Here is an 18,732-nt window from a genome sequence, read left to right on the forward strand (position 1 = left end):
TCATTTAAAATAATATCTACTTTAGACTTTTATTTGAGAAAATAAAAAGCACTTCCAAATCTTTTATTTAAAATAAGATTCACTTCGAACCCTTATTTAAGAAAAAAAGTTCTTTGGGTTCTTTTTTGGAATTTTCCCGATTTTTAATGGCTCAAAAGGTCATTTTTAATCGATTACGGCGGATTCCCAGCTACAGCTACGTTACAATACCTCGCTCCTTATACAGGAGCAGCTCTTGCTGAATATTTCGGTATTTCCGAGTAGGATTGGCAATTCCAACCTTAATGTCCTCGATCGGTTTCGGGGCAGTAGATCCGAAAATTAAACTGATTCTTCCCAAAATCGATCATTTATGTCGGTTCGGTCGGGCCCCGAGTTTAGATAAGGAAAGATATTTCCTAATTCGAAGGTTATTCAATGATGGCTAAGGTTGTCCGCTGATTGCCTATTTCATCCGAAAGGCATTCTTTCCAGGAGAGTCATCAAGCCAGGAAGAAATCATCAGATCCCTTGAGAGTTTCTTGCAATTAGGGTTTCTCTGGTACGCTTCTCTCTCTCTCTGTCTGTGTTGTCGCGGATCTTTTCATTCAAATTACGTTTCTTGCTTCCGAGTTCTTTGATTTTTGAGCTTGCCCACGAGTTTTCTGCGATACCCATGTCCTGATTTGGTTTGGAGACGTCGCGGGAGGACGATCTGGGCGTCCTGTCGAACTTCTTGCCGGTGAATTTCCCCGTTTTCGATTGTCTGCAGTGATAAAGGTTCCTCCTTCGGGAAATTTCTGGGGTCATCCGTCTGTGGTTGGGGGTTGTGCGTTTCTTGATTGCTCGCTAAAGGGATCTTTGATCGACGTTTCTTGGTTCCCGTGTTGTTTGGCATACTGAGAGAGTAGATGTCGGTGGAGTGAGAAAGGTCCAAGCCCCTTTTTTTTTGGTTTGTACGGTTATGTGATGGAGTGAAGTTGTTGACTTGTTGAGACTTGTAATTACCGAAAACGAAATTGGAAAAGAAAGCGCTTGCGGGCGCGGCGTGTTTGCTTTTCCTAAGGCGGGTTGCCGATTCTAGTGGCTAAGGAGTAAGGAGTATTATTAATGATATAGATTCTGGATTGGTTTTTTTCGTTTTCAGGAGATCTGCGATTAGAGAATGCCGTGCTTGTACTTGTTAAGAGTGGAACCATTTAATTGGTTGTTTCCCATCATATAATGTGATGTTTCGAGGATATCATTTAGGGAAAGTGTAATTAAGTGATATGGAATTTTCTCTTGGAGGAAGTATTAGTCAGTCAACTGAGTTTTGAATCATTATTCTAATCATGTAAGTTTTCTACAGCTGCGAGAATCATGGCGGACTTGGAAAATTTGCTGCTTGAGGCCGCTGGGAGAACCAATGGGAGAGGAAGGAATAAGCAGTCATTACCGCCATCAAGGAGGAGGCGAGAGGGCTCGTACTCTGATCATGGGAGCGACTCCAGGGACGATGAGTCTGATGATAATCGGGGTTATTCAAGCAGGAAGCCATCTGGGTCTCAGGTTCCTTTGAAGAAAAGATATGAAAGGGATGATGATCAAGGAAGTTTAGAAGAAGGTGATGATGACTATGGGGGCTCGGATCGCAGAGGTGACAGTAGCGATGAATCTGATGTTGGCAGCGACTTGTATAAGAATGAAGATGATCGTCAAAGGCTTGCAAAATTGTCTGAACTTGAAAGAGAGATGATTTTGGCTGAACGGGCAGAAAAGATGACGGATAAAAGCATGGCGAAAAATTTGAGGAAGGATAGGAAGGCCTCTCAGTCGCGGAAGGAGACACCACCTCTCGCGTCACGCGGACGCTCATCATCTAGATCTGCTGACAGAGCTGCTGCCAAGGACGAAGCTTTAAATGAACTGAGAGCAAAAAGGTTAAAGCAGCAAGACCCGGAGGCTCACCGTAAACTGAGAGATGGATCTAGAGGAGGTTCTGCTAACCGAGATTTATCATCAGCCAAGAGAAAAGCTTTTCCTGCTTCAAGTCTGAGTAGTTCGAGCCGGAGTGAGAGTGAAAGTCGGTCTGACAGTGATGATGACGCATCAACTGGCGATGGACTGGTTGACAGTGACGATGACAGGGCGCTGCTGGGTTCAGAGACTCTGAAATTTGAGGATGTTAAAGAAATTACAGTTCGGAGGTCAAAACTGGGAAAGTGGTTAATGGAGCCCTTTTTCGAGGAATTAATTGTTGGTTGCTTTGTAAGGGTTGGAATCGGAATGTCAAAAAGCAGACAACCAATCTATCGGCTCTGCATTATTCGGAATGTTGATGCCTCAGATCCAGATCGACAATATAAGCTAGAAAACAAGATGACGTACAAGTACTTAAATGTTGTGTGGGGGAATGAAAGCTCCGCAGCTAGGTGGCAGATGGCGATGGTTTCAGACTCCCCACCACTTGAGGAGGAATTTAATCAGTGGGTTAGAGAGGTGGAGCGGAGTGGTGGACGGATGCCTAGCAAACAGGATGTGTTGGAGAAGAAGGAGGCCATCAAGAAAATTAACACATTTGTTTACTCAGCTGCTACAGTGAAGCAGATGTTGCAGGAGAAAAAATCGGCCTCATCAAGGCCAATGAATATCGCAGCTGAGAAGGATAGGCTGAGGAGAGAATTGGAAATCGCACAGTACAAGGAAGATGAGGCGGAAGTCAAACGGATCAAAGAGAAACTTCAGCAATTGGAGGCCACTCGACAAGCTCAGAAGACCGATGCAAAGGCTATTAAGCTTGCTGAGATGAACAGAAAGAACAGGGTTGAGAATTTCAAGAATGCCTCAGAATTGAAGCCCGTGAATACAGGCCTAAAAGCTGGAGAGGCTGGGTATGATCCCTTTTCAAGAAGATGGACCAGGTCAAGGAATTACTACGTCTCTAAGCCGAATGGAGGAAGTGAGGCTGGAGGTGCCAATGACAATGTTAATGTTGCATCCATGGTTGCCGAGAGCAATGGATCGGTCCCAGTTGTGTCAGAATCCGGTGTGGTAGCAACAGTCGAGGCGCTTGAAGCTGCTGCTGATGCTGGGAAACTGGTTGATACGAACGCACCAGTTGATCAGGGCACTGAATCAAATTTGTTGCACAATTTCGAACTTCCAATCTCATTGAATGTACTTCGGAAGTTTGGTGGGGCCCAAGGAGCATTAACCGGTTTCATGGCTAGAAAACAGAGGATTGAAGCAACAGTTGGATGCCGTGTGCCAGAGAATGATGGGAGGCGGCATATTTTGACCCTGACAGTTAGCGATTATAAGAGACGGAGAGGGCTCCTCTGAGTAATGATTTGACCAGATGGCATTTATAAAGGCAGACATATTCCTAGTCCTCCATCCTCTCAAGCCAGTGATCCATGCTCGTGATTTTTATTGGTGGGTTCGCTTGGGGTCTGCCTCATCTTGTGGACTTATTTTGCCTTTATGGTGACTTCCATGCAGTGCACTTATTTTTGCTTGTTGTGTATCAAGTACTATCTATTGAACCCAGGCTAGGCTCTGTCTTGGGACATGTTTCAGCAGCTTCAATGAGCTGATACACAGTTTGGGTATCATTCTCAGTTCTTTTTGGTATGCAAGCAGGATTTTCTGTTAGCCTTGAGTCTTGACTGACTGACAAAGACACTTAAGTGCTTTTTTCTTGGACACTGTGTGAGCAGGAGATAAATGTTATGTTCTTCTCGAGCAATTGTGTGCGTCATTCGTCACTCATTACCCTTCAATTGTTGCCATGACTCAGTTGTTTTGAAAATAAGGTTTTGATCAGCATGAATAGTTGATTGATTGTTTTGCATCTCATTAGATTTAAGATCAGAAGGTCCCGTAAGTCACAGCTAAAGTTTAATGCCTAGTCTCTGACTTATCTTTGTATGAAGTAGAGATCCGTCCTAGATAATGTGTTAAAATGTGTGGAGATATGCTTATTGAATGAACTTTCGCGGTTGATTAGCTAAGACTTCTTATCGAGGAGGATTTGTTGTTTAGGAATTGAGCTAGGCAGGTCAATGTGTGTCAACTTTCAGATTTTATAGTGTCCTAGCGTCCTCATTTTTTTGAGTGCCTGTACACTACTGCAAATGCCATCAAGAAACTGCCAGTTTATGTTAGCTTGAGAATGTAAAACTTGAGGTTGGAGAGGCTGGTTAATAGGTCAAGACTGCCTAGCATTTTCGTTAGGACTGATGGCAAATAAAGAAGATTGCATTTGACAGGAGGCTCGGCTGTCCTGCCACCTCTGCTTACGCAATGGTGCCACCACTACCCTTGATCGGCCTCACCACCACTAGTCGCCACAGGTCCGGCCGGCCTCACGCCAGACTCGGCCTATCATAGATTTGAGGTTCTCGAGGTGGAAACATAGTCGTGTTCACGCTCACAACCATAGCCGATCGAGTTTTGTTGATCCCCTGCCATGGCTACTTGAGTATCAGCAAAGCCTGGAGGGAACCCTCAAAATAGAGAAGGGCAGGCATTATCTACTAGCCGAAAAGATGGAGGAGTCAAGACATCTATTTGGCACAGAAGGCCATCTTATGAATTGGTTGGCCATGGCCGCTCCAGCTTTCAAGTTTCATGAATTGGTTGGCCATGACCCCTCCAACTCTCGAGTTTCTTCAAGCCTCCGGTCATGGCAACTTGAGCTTTGTTGAAGTTCTTGAGCTCTGCAAGCTTGCAGCCATTGATGCTAAAGTTTAGTCGAGCTCGGCCATGGTCGCTCCAGCTTCTAAACTTCTTCAAGCCTGCAGTTGTGACCGCTCGAGTTTAATTGAGTTTGGCCACGGCTGCTCCAGCTTCCAGGCATCTTTAAGCTCACGGCTGTGGCTATTTCGTCCAGCTTGGCCATGGCTGCTCGAGTCTTCAAACATCATTTGGTGGAGGTCGACCTCGCGGAGCCAAGGCGACGACGGTGAATGGATTTGCACAACTCCAGACCAGGGAAGAAGATGTTGGAGTTACAATGGATTTGCACAACGCCAGAACAAGGAAGAAGATGTTGGAGTTATGGACACCATCTCAGCCCCTCTCTCATTGAAAATAAGGAAAGATCCCAAGTCAGCAATTTTCGTTAGCTAAATTGGATGGAGTGAATAAATGGATTTGATCGCATCAATTTAATAAATTTTAGAATTTGATTATGTTATTTAAGAATTTGGGATTCGATTATATTTTCATGATACGTTTAGATTTGATTATGTTTTTAAGAATATTAGGATTCGATTATATTTTTAAACGTTTTGAACTTTGGTGCACTTGTCACAGATAAAATCAAATAATGTATGCAATATTAAAGGGTATTACTTTCTTGAGGACCTTTCCGAAGGCTATCTGAAACAATTCAAAAGGAGAATAGTGGGAAAGAAAGAAAATGAGGGTGGAGACAAAAAGGAATTGGAACTTCTCTAGATTGAAGCAATTAATTAAGACAATAAACTATCTTTTCAATCACGTATGCTTTGTTAGAATTACTAGGAGGCTGTTGTGCAGTGCCAATCCACTTTGGTTCCATCTACATCCAATTGAAGAACAGTGGATTTTCTTCTCCTCCTTTTCAAACATAGCCTACGCACTATGAGGTAGAAATAATGGGTGTTCTTATACTCCTTGATCGATTTCACCAAACATTGGAAAAATTTGCATCTTTGACCAAACTAATGTTGATTTGGATAGTTATATTTCCCCCTTGACAACTAATTTCTCAGGCCAAGAAAATCATTCCATTCATCCCTTTTTAAATTGGCCGCCACTATTGACCTTTGGCGATCGGAGCATCAAGTGACGCAATTTGATTTGTCTAATCAAGATATTCCATTTATACCCGAATTTACAGAAAGGCGTGAGTAACTACATCATGTCGATGGAGGTTGCTAGGATTTAAAAGAAGAAAATGCGCACACCCTATAATTCAAGGATCTTATTCTAAGAGTAGATTTAACCATTATAGTGTTATCAATATTTATTTTCTTTTTCCCTCTGAACAGGAAGGATCTGTCCAACTTCCCCTCACCCCTCAATTGGTATCCCCTAACGTGCGAACACGTCTGTTTCCTCAATTTCTTTCTTAAACAAAAATTGTCTTCATGTGCAATTTGTGTGCATGAACTAGCATGTTCCTAATAATAAATATTTAAGCATAGCTGCTACACATCTAACTTTCTCCTCTCGGTGGTCACTCATCGACCAAAATCTATTCTCATCAATAAAATAAAAGGAATTGAAAAAAAGAAGAAGATAAGAAGATAGGGACCCCCCATATATATGTATGTATATGTGTAGCATAGGGTAAACCTAGAAACCTTCATGACTCGTTAGGGAAGACCATAGATAAAGAATGCACTTCACACCAACCCAACCTTCACGAATATACCGACCAAAAAAAAAAAAAAAAAAAAAAAGACCTTCACGGATATGATTTTTCCTTTCTATATCCAATCATACCAATGAGATTGGAGACTTTACTTGTGACTTAGTCATTAAGCATGCACAATAGTTTGTCTCGATTAAAAATTAGAAACTCATAAAAATTAAGAAAAATGAGACGTTAATAGTCACGATTTCAACCAAACTTTCTTTTTGGATATCAGTCAAGGTGCTTGTATATGAGATGTCGAGATCAACTTTGGTTCTATGAGCCGCTTTTGGATGGCCTATTCAACTTCGTCGCACAAAAACATTATGATCTGAATTCAAATTGAAGAAGGGATTGAGGACTTATGTCACAGATAAAACCTCCATTTTGCAAGATCGAAAAGCTCATTGTCGAGAGGACCAAACATGAGGGAACGAGGCAACTTCTTCTGAGGAAATACAAAGAAAACATCTCTTGACCAATCATCTTTCATTTTTCTTTCTTCTTTCTCGATGTAATTTGTAAAACATAATTACCTATAAAATGTGGTGATTTATATACCGGATTTATCTAAGTAAATTCATTTATAATTTGATTCCCCCTCTCTCAACAATTCCATTGTCCTCTTGGCCAAAACCCTCTCTAGCAAATCCTCAACGTCAAACTTGCATTTTTATATTCTTCGAAACTCCTCTTTTTTCATCATTCGACTCTCGCAATCAGTTTCTTTATTCATAGCAAGAACAAAAAAGAAAGAGAGGAAAATGATTGATTGACTTTACAAATCCCTTGAAAAGAAAAATTTGTCACATCTGCATGCCATCTCCCCCTTTTCAAATCTCCTTTGCTTTTAATAAAGTTGCTTGAAGTGGATGTGGATAGCCCTCGTCATCTCCCACGTTATGCCCATCATCTTGTACCTTCCCTCCTTTCTTTTTTCCCTTAATTTGGTCAATGCCTATACTTCATATCAAATTTTCTTGTACTTTTCTCTCTTCATTTTCTCTAATCTGGCCGGTCTCTATACTTCATCATCAAATCACATCAACAAATAAACAAACCCAAAATCTAGAAATTGGTACACAATGACAATTTCAATCCCTCCCCCATTAAAGTATCATGAGCCAACTACACACACCCAAAAGCTCACATGGCACGACTCCATCACCACCATCACCATCACCATCACCATCACCATCACCATCACCATCTCTCTCTCTCTCTCTCTTTCTCTCTCTACAGCAGACCAGAGCAAAGCAAAGCACGTCCTTTTATGCTTCACTTCCCAAAGACCAAAGAGCCATCAATCAAATCCCCACCTTTCCCACACTTTCAATTTCCCTTTGCCGCCTCCGCCACGCGCAAGCATTGGCAATGCCACCACCTCCTCCTCCGCCGCCGCCGCCGCCGCCGCCTAGAGCTCCGTCAATGTCACGCCCGTAGCAGCAGCAGCAGCAGCGCCACCGACCGACCATGTGGGGCCTCGCGGGGAGCGCAATTCGCGCGGCGCGGGGCGTCCGGAGATCCGCCCTCGGTTTCCTCCACCGCCTCTTGCCCGCTTCCTTCTTCGCCCTCCTCCTCCTGCTCCTCCTGGCCTACAACGCCGCCTCCATATTCTCCGTCCGAGTCCCCGCCGACCCGCTTCGAAGACCGCCTTCTTCGCCTTCGGCTGCGGGCGCCAAGATTTCCTCGGGCGGCAATGTCATGTACGCCGTCCGGGAAGAGAACCCGCCGCCGGTCTCGAGGACCCAGTTGGCTCTTCTGCAGAAAGACGAGATTTTGACCCGACCCGTCGTCGGTTCCCCGCCCCCGCCGCCGCCGCCGCCGAGGCCGCAGCAGCCGGGTCGCCGCAGGCCCGCCAAGCGCGCCGCTCGAGCGCTGCGGCTCGGGGCTCAGTCGACGGGGTTCGCGGCGAGGGTGAACGGCTTCTTCGCGGCGTCCTCCTGCGAGGCGCGGTTCTTCATGACCTGGATCAGCTCGCTCGAGTCGTTCGGCGACAGGGAGGCGTTCGCCGTCGAGAGCCTGTTCAATTCCCACCCGGACGGCTGCCTCGTGATCGTGTCGAGCTCGTTGGATTCGGACGAGGGCCGCGACATCCTGCGGCCGTTCCGCGACAAGGGCCTCAAGGCGATCGCGATTTCGCCGAATTTCGGATACTTGTTCAGGAACACTCATGCTGAATTATGGTTCCAGAGGTTGAAGAGAGGGAGATTGGATCCTGGCGAGGTCGCCCTGGGCCAGAACCTATCGAATTTGCTCAGGCTAGTCCTGCTGTACAAGTTCGGCGGCGTGTACATCGACACCGACGTCGTGGTCCTGAAGAGCATGTCCCGGCTACGGAACGTGATCGGGGCGCAGACGCTCGACGCCGGGACCGGGAACTGGAGCCGGCTGAACAATGCCGTGCTGGCCTTCGACAAGGGCCACCCGCTGCTGTTCAAGTTCATCCAGGAATTCGCCCTCACGTTCGACGGCAACAAGTGGGGCCACAACGGTCCCTACCTGGTGTCGCGGGTCGTCGCGAGGGTAGGTCGGCGGCCCGGGTACCGCGACTTCGCGGTGCTGCCCCCGTCGGCGTTCTACCCAGTCGACTGGAGCCGGGTCCGGAGCCTCTTCCGGGGGCCCCGGGGCCACCTGCACGCCAAGTGGCTGCACGACAAGCTGCGCCACATCCGCAGCCGGAGCTACGCCGTCCACCTCTGGAACAAGCAGAGCAGGAAGCTGAGGGTGGAGAGGGGGAGCATAGTCGATCACATAATGGCGGATTGCTGCATCTTCTGCAACAGATCAATGTCCAATCTGTAGATACACAAGGACAAGGACTAGTGCAATTTGCCAATTCCAGCATAGATTTTTAAAGTATACAACGTAGGGCTTGCTTGTGGACATGGGACAAACTCAGTCCATTCCAGTGCAAGGATAGCGTTTCGATCTGTTCTTTTTTAGTCAATAATTGAATCAGAATCTTGGTTCTGTTGATGGGTTCTGTTTCTTCTGATCTCTTCTCTTGTCCTGCCCTAGCAGCGCAAGCTGCAAAATGCAGAAAGGGCACAGGGAAGAGATTGCCGCCCATTTGATTGGCAAATTTGGTGGTTCATTCATTGATTTTGGGGGGAATGATGATGGAACCTTCTTTTTGGGTCAGATGAGGAATTTCATAAATGCTGAGGGGTGGGATTGGAACTGGCTTTTGGGGGTTAGCCTGTGATAAGGGGAAAGTATTGATTTATGTAATTTTTTTTTCTCCTTCAATATCTTGTCAATTTCAAGTTCAAGTGGTGAAAGTGACGTCTCATCTTTCAATCAATAGGAGCACCTACCCCCCTCCCCTCGTGGTTTTGGATGGATCCTCCCTTACACTTTGACCCTTTTTTCAAGTAATGGCTAAAATTGACGAATTAATACTAAATAAATCTTGATCTTTGAGATCCATGCATTATTTAACGGTTATCGACTGATTTGATAATAAGCGATTCGATTAATGAATCGAATGTGTCGTCATAGAGATCAAATCTTGTGAGATTGAATGAAAATCAATTGCATCTCCATCAGTGGCATTGATTTGCTCCCTCTCATGTATTAAAAAAAGGAAAAAAAAAATCTTTTGTGGACAAGGCTAAGCAAGCTTACATTTGATTCTGACCTGGTTTAGTTTATTTTTATACAAAGAAAAACTCTACATTTTTATTGTCTTTTATTTGTTCATATATTTATTTATGTTTTGCCAAGCAAGGCGACAATTCAACTGATTTAGCTGGTCCTTACAACAGATTCCACGTCATAAGAAAAGAGCCAAGCAAGATATGCACCAATACTCCTCTGGCAAATGCCCAATTTTAAAATGGGGAAAATTCTGAACTTTGCTTTCTCGAATGTACGCATTTTCCCATTCACCACGTCATCATAAGCTTTTAATTTATTCAATCAAATCTTTGAATGTACATAACACTTTCGATTGAAATTTCTTGTAACTTCAAATATGTTCCTTAGAGTCAAAGACCCTTGAAATCAAAGACTGCAACCATACCCTCGGCGGGAGTCTCTTCCCGCCAACATTGTGATCGAGCTTTCCCACCTTCAATTCTCGCCGGCTCAAATGGGCACGCCGGCTCCGATCAACCAGTTTTCGAACAACTCGACCCGAAAAAAAAAAAAAAAAGAAAAAAAAAAGCAGGAAAAAAGATTAAAAAAAAAGGACAAGCAAGTCCTGCAAGACGGGTTATTGTGCAGGAACCTTTCATTAACTCCATTCCAGAAACGTGCCTGTCTTATATTGGGGACAATTGATGAAGCAGCACATGGGGGAAATTTCTCTACATCCGAACCGTGGCATAAATGCTCCCACATCGCGTTCGGACTACTGGCGCTTGGACCGTCGCGTGGGGCCCCCACGTGCACGCTCGGTTTTTGTTCTCCCGACAATTATTTAAGGACAAGGTCGATGTTTGGTGGGGCTCGGAAGAGGATAAGCGTCTTTGCAATTCGAAACGGGGAATGCTTTCTAGATCGGTATTTATTGTTAGTTTGAATAAATACATCATGAAAAAAAGGTCCAGGGACTCACCCGGACCTTTCATTTCCCTGAACCACGACGGTGTGTTTCAGTCGGGAAGGCTTTACAGAAATCTAGGTTGGTTCCCCCCCCGTAAGGGGGGTGTGGACGGGAGAATCAATGATCCGGTATATTTTTATCAAGACCCTGGACCCGGGCCTTTACCCAAACTTTTCTGGTGGTCAGAGCATTTTAAGAACTTGCTTAGGTCCTAAACGGGGAATGCTTTCTAGACCGATATTTATGGTTAGTTTGAATAAATACATCATGAAAAAGGACAATATTTTTTGAGAATTTTTTTTTAAAGAATAATAGTTATTTTTCTTTATTTGTGATATGCGATCGAAAATGTTGTTCAATGTTTGAATTTTATTTAGAAAATGATTTTAATCTCATAACTTTATTTTGGGTAAATCTCTTTTAAACTTTAGTTTAATTTATTTATTTATTTTTTCCTTCTTTTCCATTGGCTGTCACTTGGACCTCGTAATGGCTACTATAGGCCACGGTGTCATCAAGGCCCAACAAGGGCTAACCTAGTTGGCCTCGAGTGAGGTCGAGCCTTGTCGGACTTAGGTCAAGTTGAGCTCGAGTTCGCTAGATCCTAGTGAGCTCGACCTCAGGCGAGTTTGAGTTCACTGTGATGAGGCTTGCCTAGAGCTCGTTGTGATCCGGCGAAGTCAAGTTCACTAGAGGTTGGCCCTTGCTAGCTTACGCCCGTGGTTGGTCGTGTGAGGCTCGGACGAGGCATAATCGTGTGAGGCTCGGTGTTCAGTAGAGGAGGAAGAAAGAAAGAAAAAAATAAAGAGAAGTAGAACATAAAAATAAAAATAAAAATTAAAATTAAAAATGATTTTTTTAAAAAAAAAAAAAAATATTAAAAAATTCAAAAGAAGCACTTTCACAAAGTATTTCACCTTCTTTAAATAAGGAATTCAATTTTCTAATTTTATTCATGAATGTTTTCCTTGACGGAACAATGTTTTCGGTTGACTAATTATTTCTGGCGAATCAAATGGGTGAAAATTTGGAAAATTAATTATGGAAAAACACATTCCCTCGAACAAACGCAACTTAAGTCGTGATTGATGCGAAAATTAAAGGATTCACATGCTTACTTCTAAGGTTGGTGCAGATGGTTGGGGTGTTGAGGGGCTGGGGTATTATTTTGTTTAGGACCCGAAGGTCATATGTCTAAATCAGACTTGCCACATGATCACACTTGCTGTACATAAACTGCTTTGAATTAAGACCATTTGTATAGACGAAGGGTCTGAATTTAATAGGTTCACAGCCAAAAAGGTTCACGTGCTAATTCGTATTTGACTTAGGGTATGCGGTGGAATTGTGCCCTAGTGCTGAAAAATTGAAGAAGGTTGGATGAATGAGGGCATGTCGCGAAATTTAATTTCGTTAAAAGTTGGCAAGGCTCGTGAAACAGTAAATTTGCAAGAACCAAATTCTGAAGGACTAACGAATTTTTAATTAAATTTATAATGGGCCCCTGAACTTTTAAATATAGCTAACGAGGCCATAACTTCGAGTCAATTGCTCATATATTGCAGTTGATACATTCTACAACGAGCCTGACTGATTCTTCTGCGAAGTATCGACATGGAACGTCGCTTGACTATGGAAGCGCTTTGGTCGGAGAATGTCGATTTCATATCGATTTATCGATAGGCTCGCTGGAAGTATGATAGATGTTATATTTTGGAGGAAAAATTCTAATTAAAGGCATGAGGTCCTAAGGATCTAAAATAACTATATTAGTCTTAAATAAGAGTTGAGGTGGATATGATAATCTCAAATAATCATTTAAGATCGCCGATTGCCAGCCGGCTAAATATTTTGGCCGATCAAAGGGTGTTTTCATCATAAGACCATTTTTATTTTTATTTTTTCCTTCTTCTTTTCTTCTCTCTCTCCCGATAAGCATTTAGCAAGGGCCTAGCGACCTCGGCCGGTAGGGAAGGCTAAAATCTGAAAAAGGTTGGACTCACCTAAAGCCAATGAGGGTGGCCTCACCTAGGGCGAGGGTCACCTCGTTGATGCAAGGCCGTTCCTCACCGAGGCAAAGCCATTCCTCATTCTTGCTCAAATTTGGCGAGGGCAGCCTCACTCAGGGCGAGGGTTGCCTCCCTCAGGCGAGGTGACCTCACTTGTGATTCCTTGAAAGATCTGGCGAAGGCGACCCTTACCTAGCTTGCTTCTCAGCAATTGATGAAGAAGAAGAGAAAATTAGAAAAGAGAAAAAAGAAAGAAAGATAAATGACGAAAATAACCTTAATCAATTAGAAAGTTAAGTCTTTATTTGAAATAGATATAGCTACCCATGTATATATTTGAAATAAATTTTACTTTAGGTCCTTATTTGAAAAAATGAGGACAAGTTAGTTTTTTATTTGGAACAAGATTTCCACTTCAAATCCTTAATTGAGAAAATGAGAATACTTTGAGTTCTTATTTGAACATTTTCCTATTTTGGATGATTGATGGGTCTAGGAGGAAGTTCATTTTACACATCAACAATTTAACGATTTTTTATGAGTGACACTGAAAATCTTAAACTTAAACCCGACATATTTTCCCTCAATTAAGGTTCTTTTGATGAGAACCATTAAAAAATTTACCTACATAGACAGTGGAAAACAAATGGTGTTGACATGTCACCCACTTATCTTAAACGAAACAAAAATGATGTCTTTTCGATTGGGAAAAAAAAATCATCCAACGGAACCTCGACGGAGGGAAGGTAAACGTGTTGCATGGGTAGATAATCATAATTTAGAGTTACTTGACATCACCGGAAAAAATAAAAATTCAGGGGTAAATTTGTCACGGCGGGCATAATTGAGAGCTCTTGATGCAAAAAACCGAAAGTTCAGGGGTAAATCTGAAAATATTTTCGCGCCACTCTCTCTCTCTCTCTCTCTGTGCAGAGCTTCATCTCCAGCTTCGTTGAATTCCGGCGCTCAAACGGTAAAGAAACCGTCGCGCCTCGATCCTCTCCAGCACGAAGCCGAAAACCCTAGAAATCTGCTCCGTCCTGCTCCGATTCCGAGCACGGGATCCGGCGAGAATCGCGCGAATCCGCCGTGCCGGTTCGCCGGGAATCGCCGCCTCCACGAGCCTTTTGCCGGCCAGCGCATCCCGGCGCCGCCGCCGCCTGATATTAGCTTCCGGTCCGTACGGAAATGTCGCTCTCCGCGGCGTTCGGCGAGCGGCTGGAACAGCTGGACCGGACCAGGAACCAGCGCCTCTCTCTCCTCCAGGTCCCCAATCGCGATCTCTCGAACTTTTTTCTTTCGCGAGGCGATCGGTTCGGTCTGCGTCGACGGATCGGAAGCGGATGAGAGGTGCCTGAAATTTTGCAGGCGGAGAGAGAGCTGCAAGCCGCCAAATCACTGGTCCTGGAGTCGAAGCGCGCGGGCATCAGGTCGATGGAAGAGAGGTGCTTGAGGCTTGAGCGGAGCCTGGCTTCGCAGAGCTTGAAGATCTCGGCTCTCGAATCTAAGATTGCCGCTCTCGATGCCGAGTATGACAACAATGTGCAGCAATTAAGGTGAAGCACTGCTCGTACGTTAAGATTAGTCGCGTGCTATGGCTTTCTCTTCATACGAGGTCGGTTATGCTTGATTTTTAGGGCGTTGAAGTGCGAGGTGGAGGAGCTCGAGGAGGTGGAGAAGGAGAAGGACGGATTCTACCGAGCGCAGACCGGTGAAATGAAGGATTTTAAGGAAGCTACTAACGGATTCGTCGTGGATTGCCAGATTCGCATAGAGGAATTAAGAGACGAGCTAAATGAGGTAAAAGAGAAGCTCTCTATTTTCGGATCTGTGAGCTGACGTGATACTGTGCTATTCAGTGGATGATTCTGTTGGCTGGATCAAAGGCTGGAAGGTGATAGTGATAATGATGAACTTTTATTACTTGTTTGGCTACTACACCAGAGAATGAAGAAAGATTATTTTCCCTGTTATCTTCGCTCATGTTCGATTTTGATTTGATGAAATAGAGCTATGGTTCATCTTGAGTAGCATACGAGATAACTTGAAGATATAAAGTATCATGTTATGATATTCTGTGACTGCAATCATGTGTGATGTGCTAACTGCAAAATGAAGTGTATTTACAAGAGTCCATGGAATTGCTTCTCCCACAATATACCGTATAGGCAGAACTAGCTGGAGATGCTTCCATCTGGTATGTTGCTTGAGACCAATATTCGACTCTGCATGAATAATTGATGGTGCTATGAACTGGTCTCAATCTCGTGAGCTAATTCTTTGCTTAGTTTTTCAGCATGGTCGTCGTGGCCACCGGCAAATGAGTACACTCGGAATGCGAACTGAAAAGCCCTCCAAAGCATTTTTGTGTAATCAGTTCTTTGTGTTTGTGATTTTGTTAACGTCAATTTGTTCTCAATTCCTTTTGCTTCTCTGCTTTCCTGTGTCAAATCCAAAAAAGAAAGGAGCAGTTGAGGGCTCATGTTCTCTTCCCCGAGTAATATGTAAATTGCAAAGACAGCTCACTGGTCAAATTATTTTGAGTACCTTAAGTGCTAATTCCATGCATCTTGAAGATATGTCAACCATCAATTCCTTGATTTTTACAAGGATACTGAAGTCGAATTCGATCTTATTTCTCCGAAAGATCTTGGACTCTTCATCCTTTATTCGTTCGAGCGTGTCAATTTCTCGTTTCATCTGTAGTTTAGTTCCTTTATGTTACTTTAAAATATAGAGTGTCTAGAAAATAGCCGATAAAAAGGTTTTGTTCACCAAGAAACTACAGAAGCAATTTGAAATTACCTTGTTGAAGTAGTTCTCAATCTGGTCGAATAGCTTGCCAAGAGGAGGTGCAATCTTCCAGTTCTGCAAGTCAACTACAATTGCCTCTAACTTTAAGCGTAGAGCTGCTGCTGCTCTTAAAGCTTCCAGCTTCTTTGTGGGGAAGTCTTCAAACCTTGCTAAAACCTGCATGTTAGAAAATTATATTATGATCCTGATATAATGGACTAGATAAAATGCGTGATAGGGGCTAAAAACTGTGTAAGCCTATGTTTACCTGTGTTTCATCTGTCAAATTTTCGAGATGGGATTCAATGAAGTTGCGGAACTTGATGAGCTCAATCATATCCTTGGTTTGAAAAGAATTTATTTTAGCTTTCAAATCCATGATTGTTTTTCCATGTGTTTGCATGTCTTTCTCTATTTTTTGGTAGTATGCTGATCTGGGAGACAAGAGCCATAAAATGGTTAAGTAGAGAATTCCATTTACTTTATATGTTTACCTTCTATCATTTAGATAGATCACTGTTTGTTGAGGTACTGGAAGCCTACCTCTTTTTCATCTCTTCTATATATTCAGCCTTTCCTTGTTTTCCACTGGCAGAGCCCCCAACTTGACGATTTTTTCCACTGTTATGTTTAATCTCTAAGTTCGACCCTTCTATTTTTCCTTTCAAGAACCGATAAAGGCTTGCAATTTGTGTTGATCTCCTCAATTTTGTCATTGCTTTTTTGGGGTACAAGGATTTAGTTGCACTTAGCGAAGGAGGAGGTGGTGGAGGAGCTCCTTTAATGACCGGTGGTTGAGGCGATGGTGATGGAATTGACCATTTGGAGGGTGCAGGAAGGGGAGGTGGCGCAGGCGGAAGTGGTGGCGATGCTGCTATTTGTGCAGTTCTTGGTATCTTTGGTACTGTTGGCAATGGGGGCAGTTCTCCTGCAGCCAATTCAATTGGTGGTAATTTAGGTGGTGGTAAAGACGGTGCAGCAGGGGGTGGTGCTTTTATCGTCACAACTACAATCGTGTGAGCTGCTGGTTCTGAATCCACTGCTCCTTGAGTTGCTACATTTTCTGGTACAGGAGGTTCAGGGTTAGGTGGAGAAGGTGGGGCTTCTTTTGCAGCCGGAAGAGGAGGTGGCGGCGGCGGTGGTGATTTTTTGTCAACTCAGCTCCAGAGATCTTGAATGGTGCCGGTTCTAGGGGAGTCATTGGCCGATGAGGAGGTGGAGGTGGAGGTGGAGGTGGAGGTGGTGGTTTCTTTGCCAACACAGTTCCAGAGATCTTGGATTTTGGTGGTTGTGGAGGTGGTGCCGCCTGAGAAGGAGGAAGAGGAGGTGGTAGTGGTTTCTTTGGCAACACTGTTCCTGAGATCTTGGATGGTGCTGGCTGTCGAGCTGGCTGAGCTGCAAGAGTTAGTATTAAATTGGGAGAAGATGGAGGTGGAGGTGGAGGTGGAGGTGGGGGTGGGGGTGTTGGTGGTGCTTTTGCACTGAAGGAAGAATTTTGTGCCAAAGCTGCTGGTCTTGCACCAGATTTACTTGCTTCTGCTAATCTTCCCTGAAGGGGCTCCGGTTTTTTCACAGCTTCACCTCTGAGACTCCTAAAAAGACAAGGGACGAATGAGACATCAGGCTTTCTGGTCTTCCTCAGTTCTGAAATGGAAGTAGTTGGAATGGGATTAAAGCAGGAGTTTTGGTTTGCCTGAGACTCCCCAAGGACATCATAAGATGTGGTGCTTTGTTGGCTATGGTCTTTCTCATGGTCATCTTGATACACCAGCTCCCAATTTTCTGCTGCTGCTTTTATGAGGTCATGAAGAGTTTCCACCACTTTATCAACTGCGGGAGAAAAAAAGGGAAAAGTGAAAACAATTTAGGGACTGAATTCTCAAACAAACTGAATCATCAAGTGGAATAGATAACTGAAAAACCACGGCAAGAATGTCTTGCCAATGCAAAGTGAATTTCATTGGGACTTGGAGCATACCTAGTTTTTCCAAATTGATGCTCTCCATGATGCCAACTTCATCAGACCTGATGTTCTCCATCCATCCATGATTCATCTTCCAAAGCTCTCCTAGAGATTTTAAAGCATTGCAGAAGGAGGCCACTCCCTGTCGAAACATAAATTGACCATTGGCATTAATATTCTGATAAGTGATGTCCCTGCTCTGCATGACAGTTTGAATCTGATTAAATAGCAAAAGACCTGATCAATTGCGGCTCTCTTCATTTCTATGAGCTTCACTCTCCTCCTTATCCTATTCCCATGGAAGTCATCCATTGCCTCTATCATCAGCTGTGAGATGGACCATTGAACATAAATTTCTCAAGTGTGACAGTACCTTCAAAGGCTCTTGGCGGCCAGGTACTCCTGTGGAAGTAAAGCAACAAGGAGTTACCTTAATACCGTCTCTTGAATCAATTTGTCTTCAGCCGGAGTGTCATCATCCAAATGAACTTGCCTGTCCATAAATTTGATCCACTTCTTGAATCCACCAGCTTCTTCTGTCGATTCATGTCTAATTCAGATTCAGTATCTCCTGCAACTGCTCTGTCTATATTGTTTGATGTACTGATGCAATTGCATATTTTCTTTAATTAACTTGTACACTTGGCAAAAAGCAATTGTTATTTGAGCATGTTGAATTTCCAACAGATTTTAGCACCATCAAGCATGATTACTGACTCGGAGTTCGATGATTGATACATAGCTTTGGTTCTTTGGAAAATAACCTTTGACACCACATGCATGTTTTGTCCTTGATTTACATCAAAGATAGGCGGAGATTAAAACATCTTTTCAATTGGACACAGTCATACCTGATATATATGTGACCTGCATGTTTTGCAGCTGTAGATGAGCCTTGCTTCGCCAGAGCACCTCGAGGAAGCCATGTTTAAAGCTCGAGAGGTTTTGATGAATTAAATCACTTTGGTCTTAAGAGTCCTGGTCAGCCTTCTGGTCTTAGAAGTAACTGTGTCATATGGGAGGAAAAGTATTGGTTTAACGCTTCAAG

The 18,732-nt window shown here is 43.7% G+C and overlaps 4 protein-coding genes across 4 annotated transcripts; 3 read left to right on the plus strand and 1 right to left on the minus strand.

Annotated features, from left to right (window-relative positions):
• Positions 1-247: 247 nt before the first annotated feature.
• On the plus strand, positions 248-3,743 carry LOC104445308 (protein RTF1 homolog). The gene is made up of 2 exons (XM_010059156.3): positions 248-541; positions 1,331-3,743. The coding sequence occupies exon 2, from the start codon at positions 1,342-1,344 to the stop codon at positions 3,301-3,303; it is 1,962 nt and encodes a 653-aa protein (XP_010057458.2). The 5' UTR covers positions 248-541; positions 1,331-1,341; the 3' UTR covers positions 3,304-3,743.
• A 3,655-nt stretch (positions 3,744-7,398) lies between these two features.
• On the plus strand, positions 7,399-9,642 carry LOC104445309 (lactosylceramide 4-alpha-galactosyltransferase). Its single transcript, XM_010059157.3, has one exon. It carries the CDS (start codon positions 7,841-7,843, stop codon positions 9,170-9,172), a length of 1,332 nt encoding a protein of 443 aa, XP_010057459.2. The 5' UTR covers positions 7,399-7,840; the 3' UTR covers positions 9,173-9,642.
• Positions 9,643-13,853: 4,211 nt separating this feature from the next.
• LOC104445310 lies at positions 13,854-15,152 on the plus strand. The gene is made up of 3 exons (XM_010059158.3): positions 13,854-14,194; positions 14,297-14,484; positions 14,566-15,152. Exons 1-3 carry the CDS (start codon positions 14,117-14,119, stop codon positions 14,765-14,767), a joined length of 468 nt encoding a protein of 155 aa, XP_010057460.2. The 5' UTR covers positions 13,854-14,116; the 3' UTR covers positions 14,768-15,152.
• Positions 15,140-18,512, minus strand: LOC104447257 (uncharacterized protein At4g04980). Its single transcript, XM_039313808.1, has 9 exons — positions 18,115-18,512; positions 17,922-18,011; positions 17,700-17,826; positions 16,859-17,551; positions 16,265-16,784; positions 15,990-16,155; positions 15,734-15,898; positions 15,476-15,628; positions 15,140-15,369 (listed from the first exon to the last, which is right to left on the minus strand). The coding sequence occupies exons 2-9, from the start codon at positions 18,006-18,008 to the stop codon at positions 15,175-15,177; spliced, it is 2,106 nt and encodes a 701-aa protein (XP_039169742.1). The 5' UTR covers positions 18,009-18,011; positions 18,115-18,512; the 3' UTR covers positions 15,140-15,174.
• Positions 18,513-18,732: the final 220 nt, after the last annotated feature.

This window comes from Eucalyptus grandis, chromosome 5, assembly GCF_016545825.1.
Source record: "Eucalyptus grandis isolate ANBG69807.140 chromosome 5, ASM1654582v1, whole genome shotgun sequence".
NCBI classification, from domain to species: domain Eukaryota; kingdom Viridiplantae; phylum Streptophyta; class Magnoliopsida; order Myrtales; family Myrtaceae; genus Eucalyptus; species Eucalyptus grandis.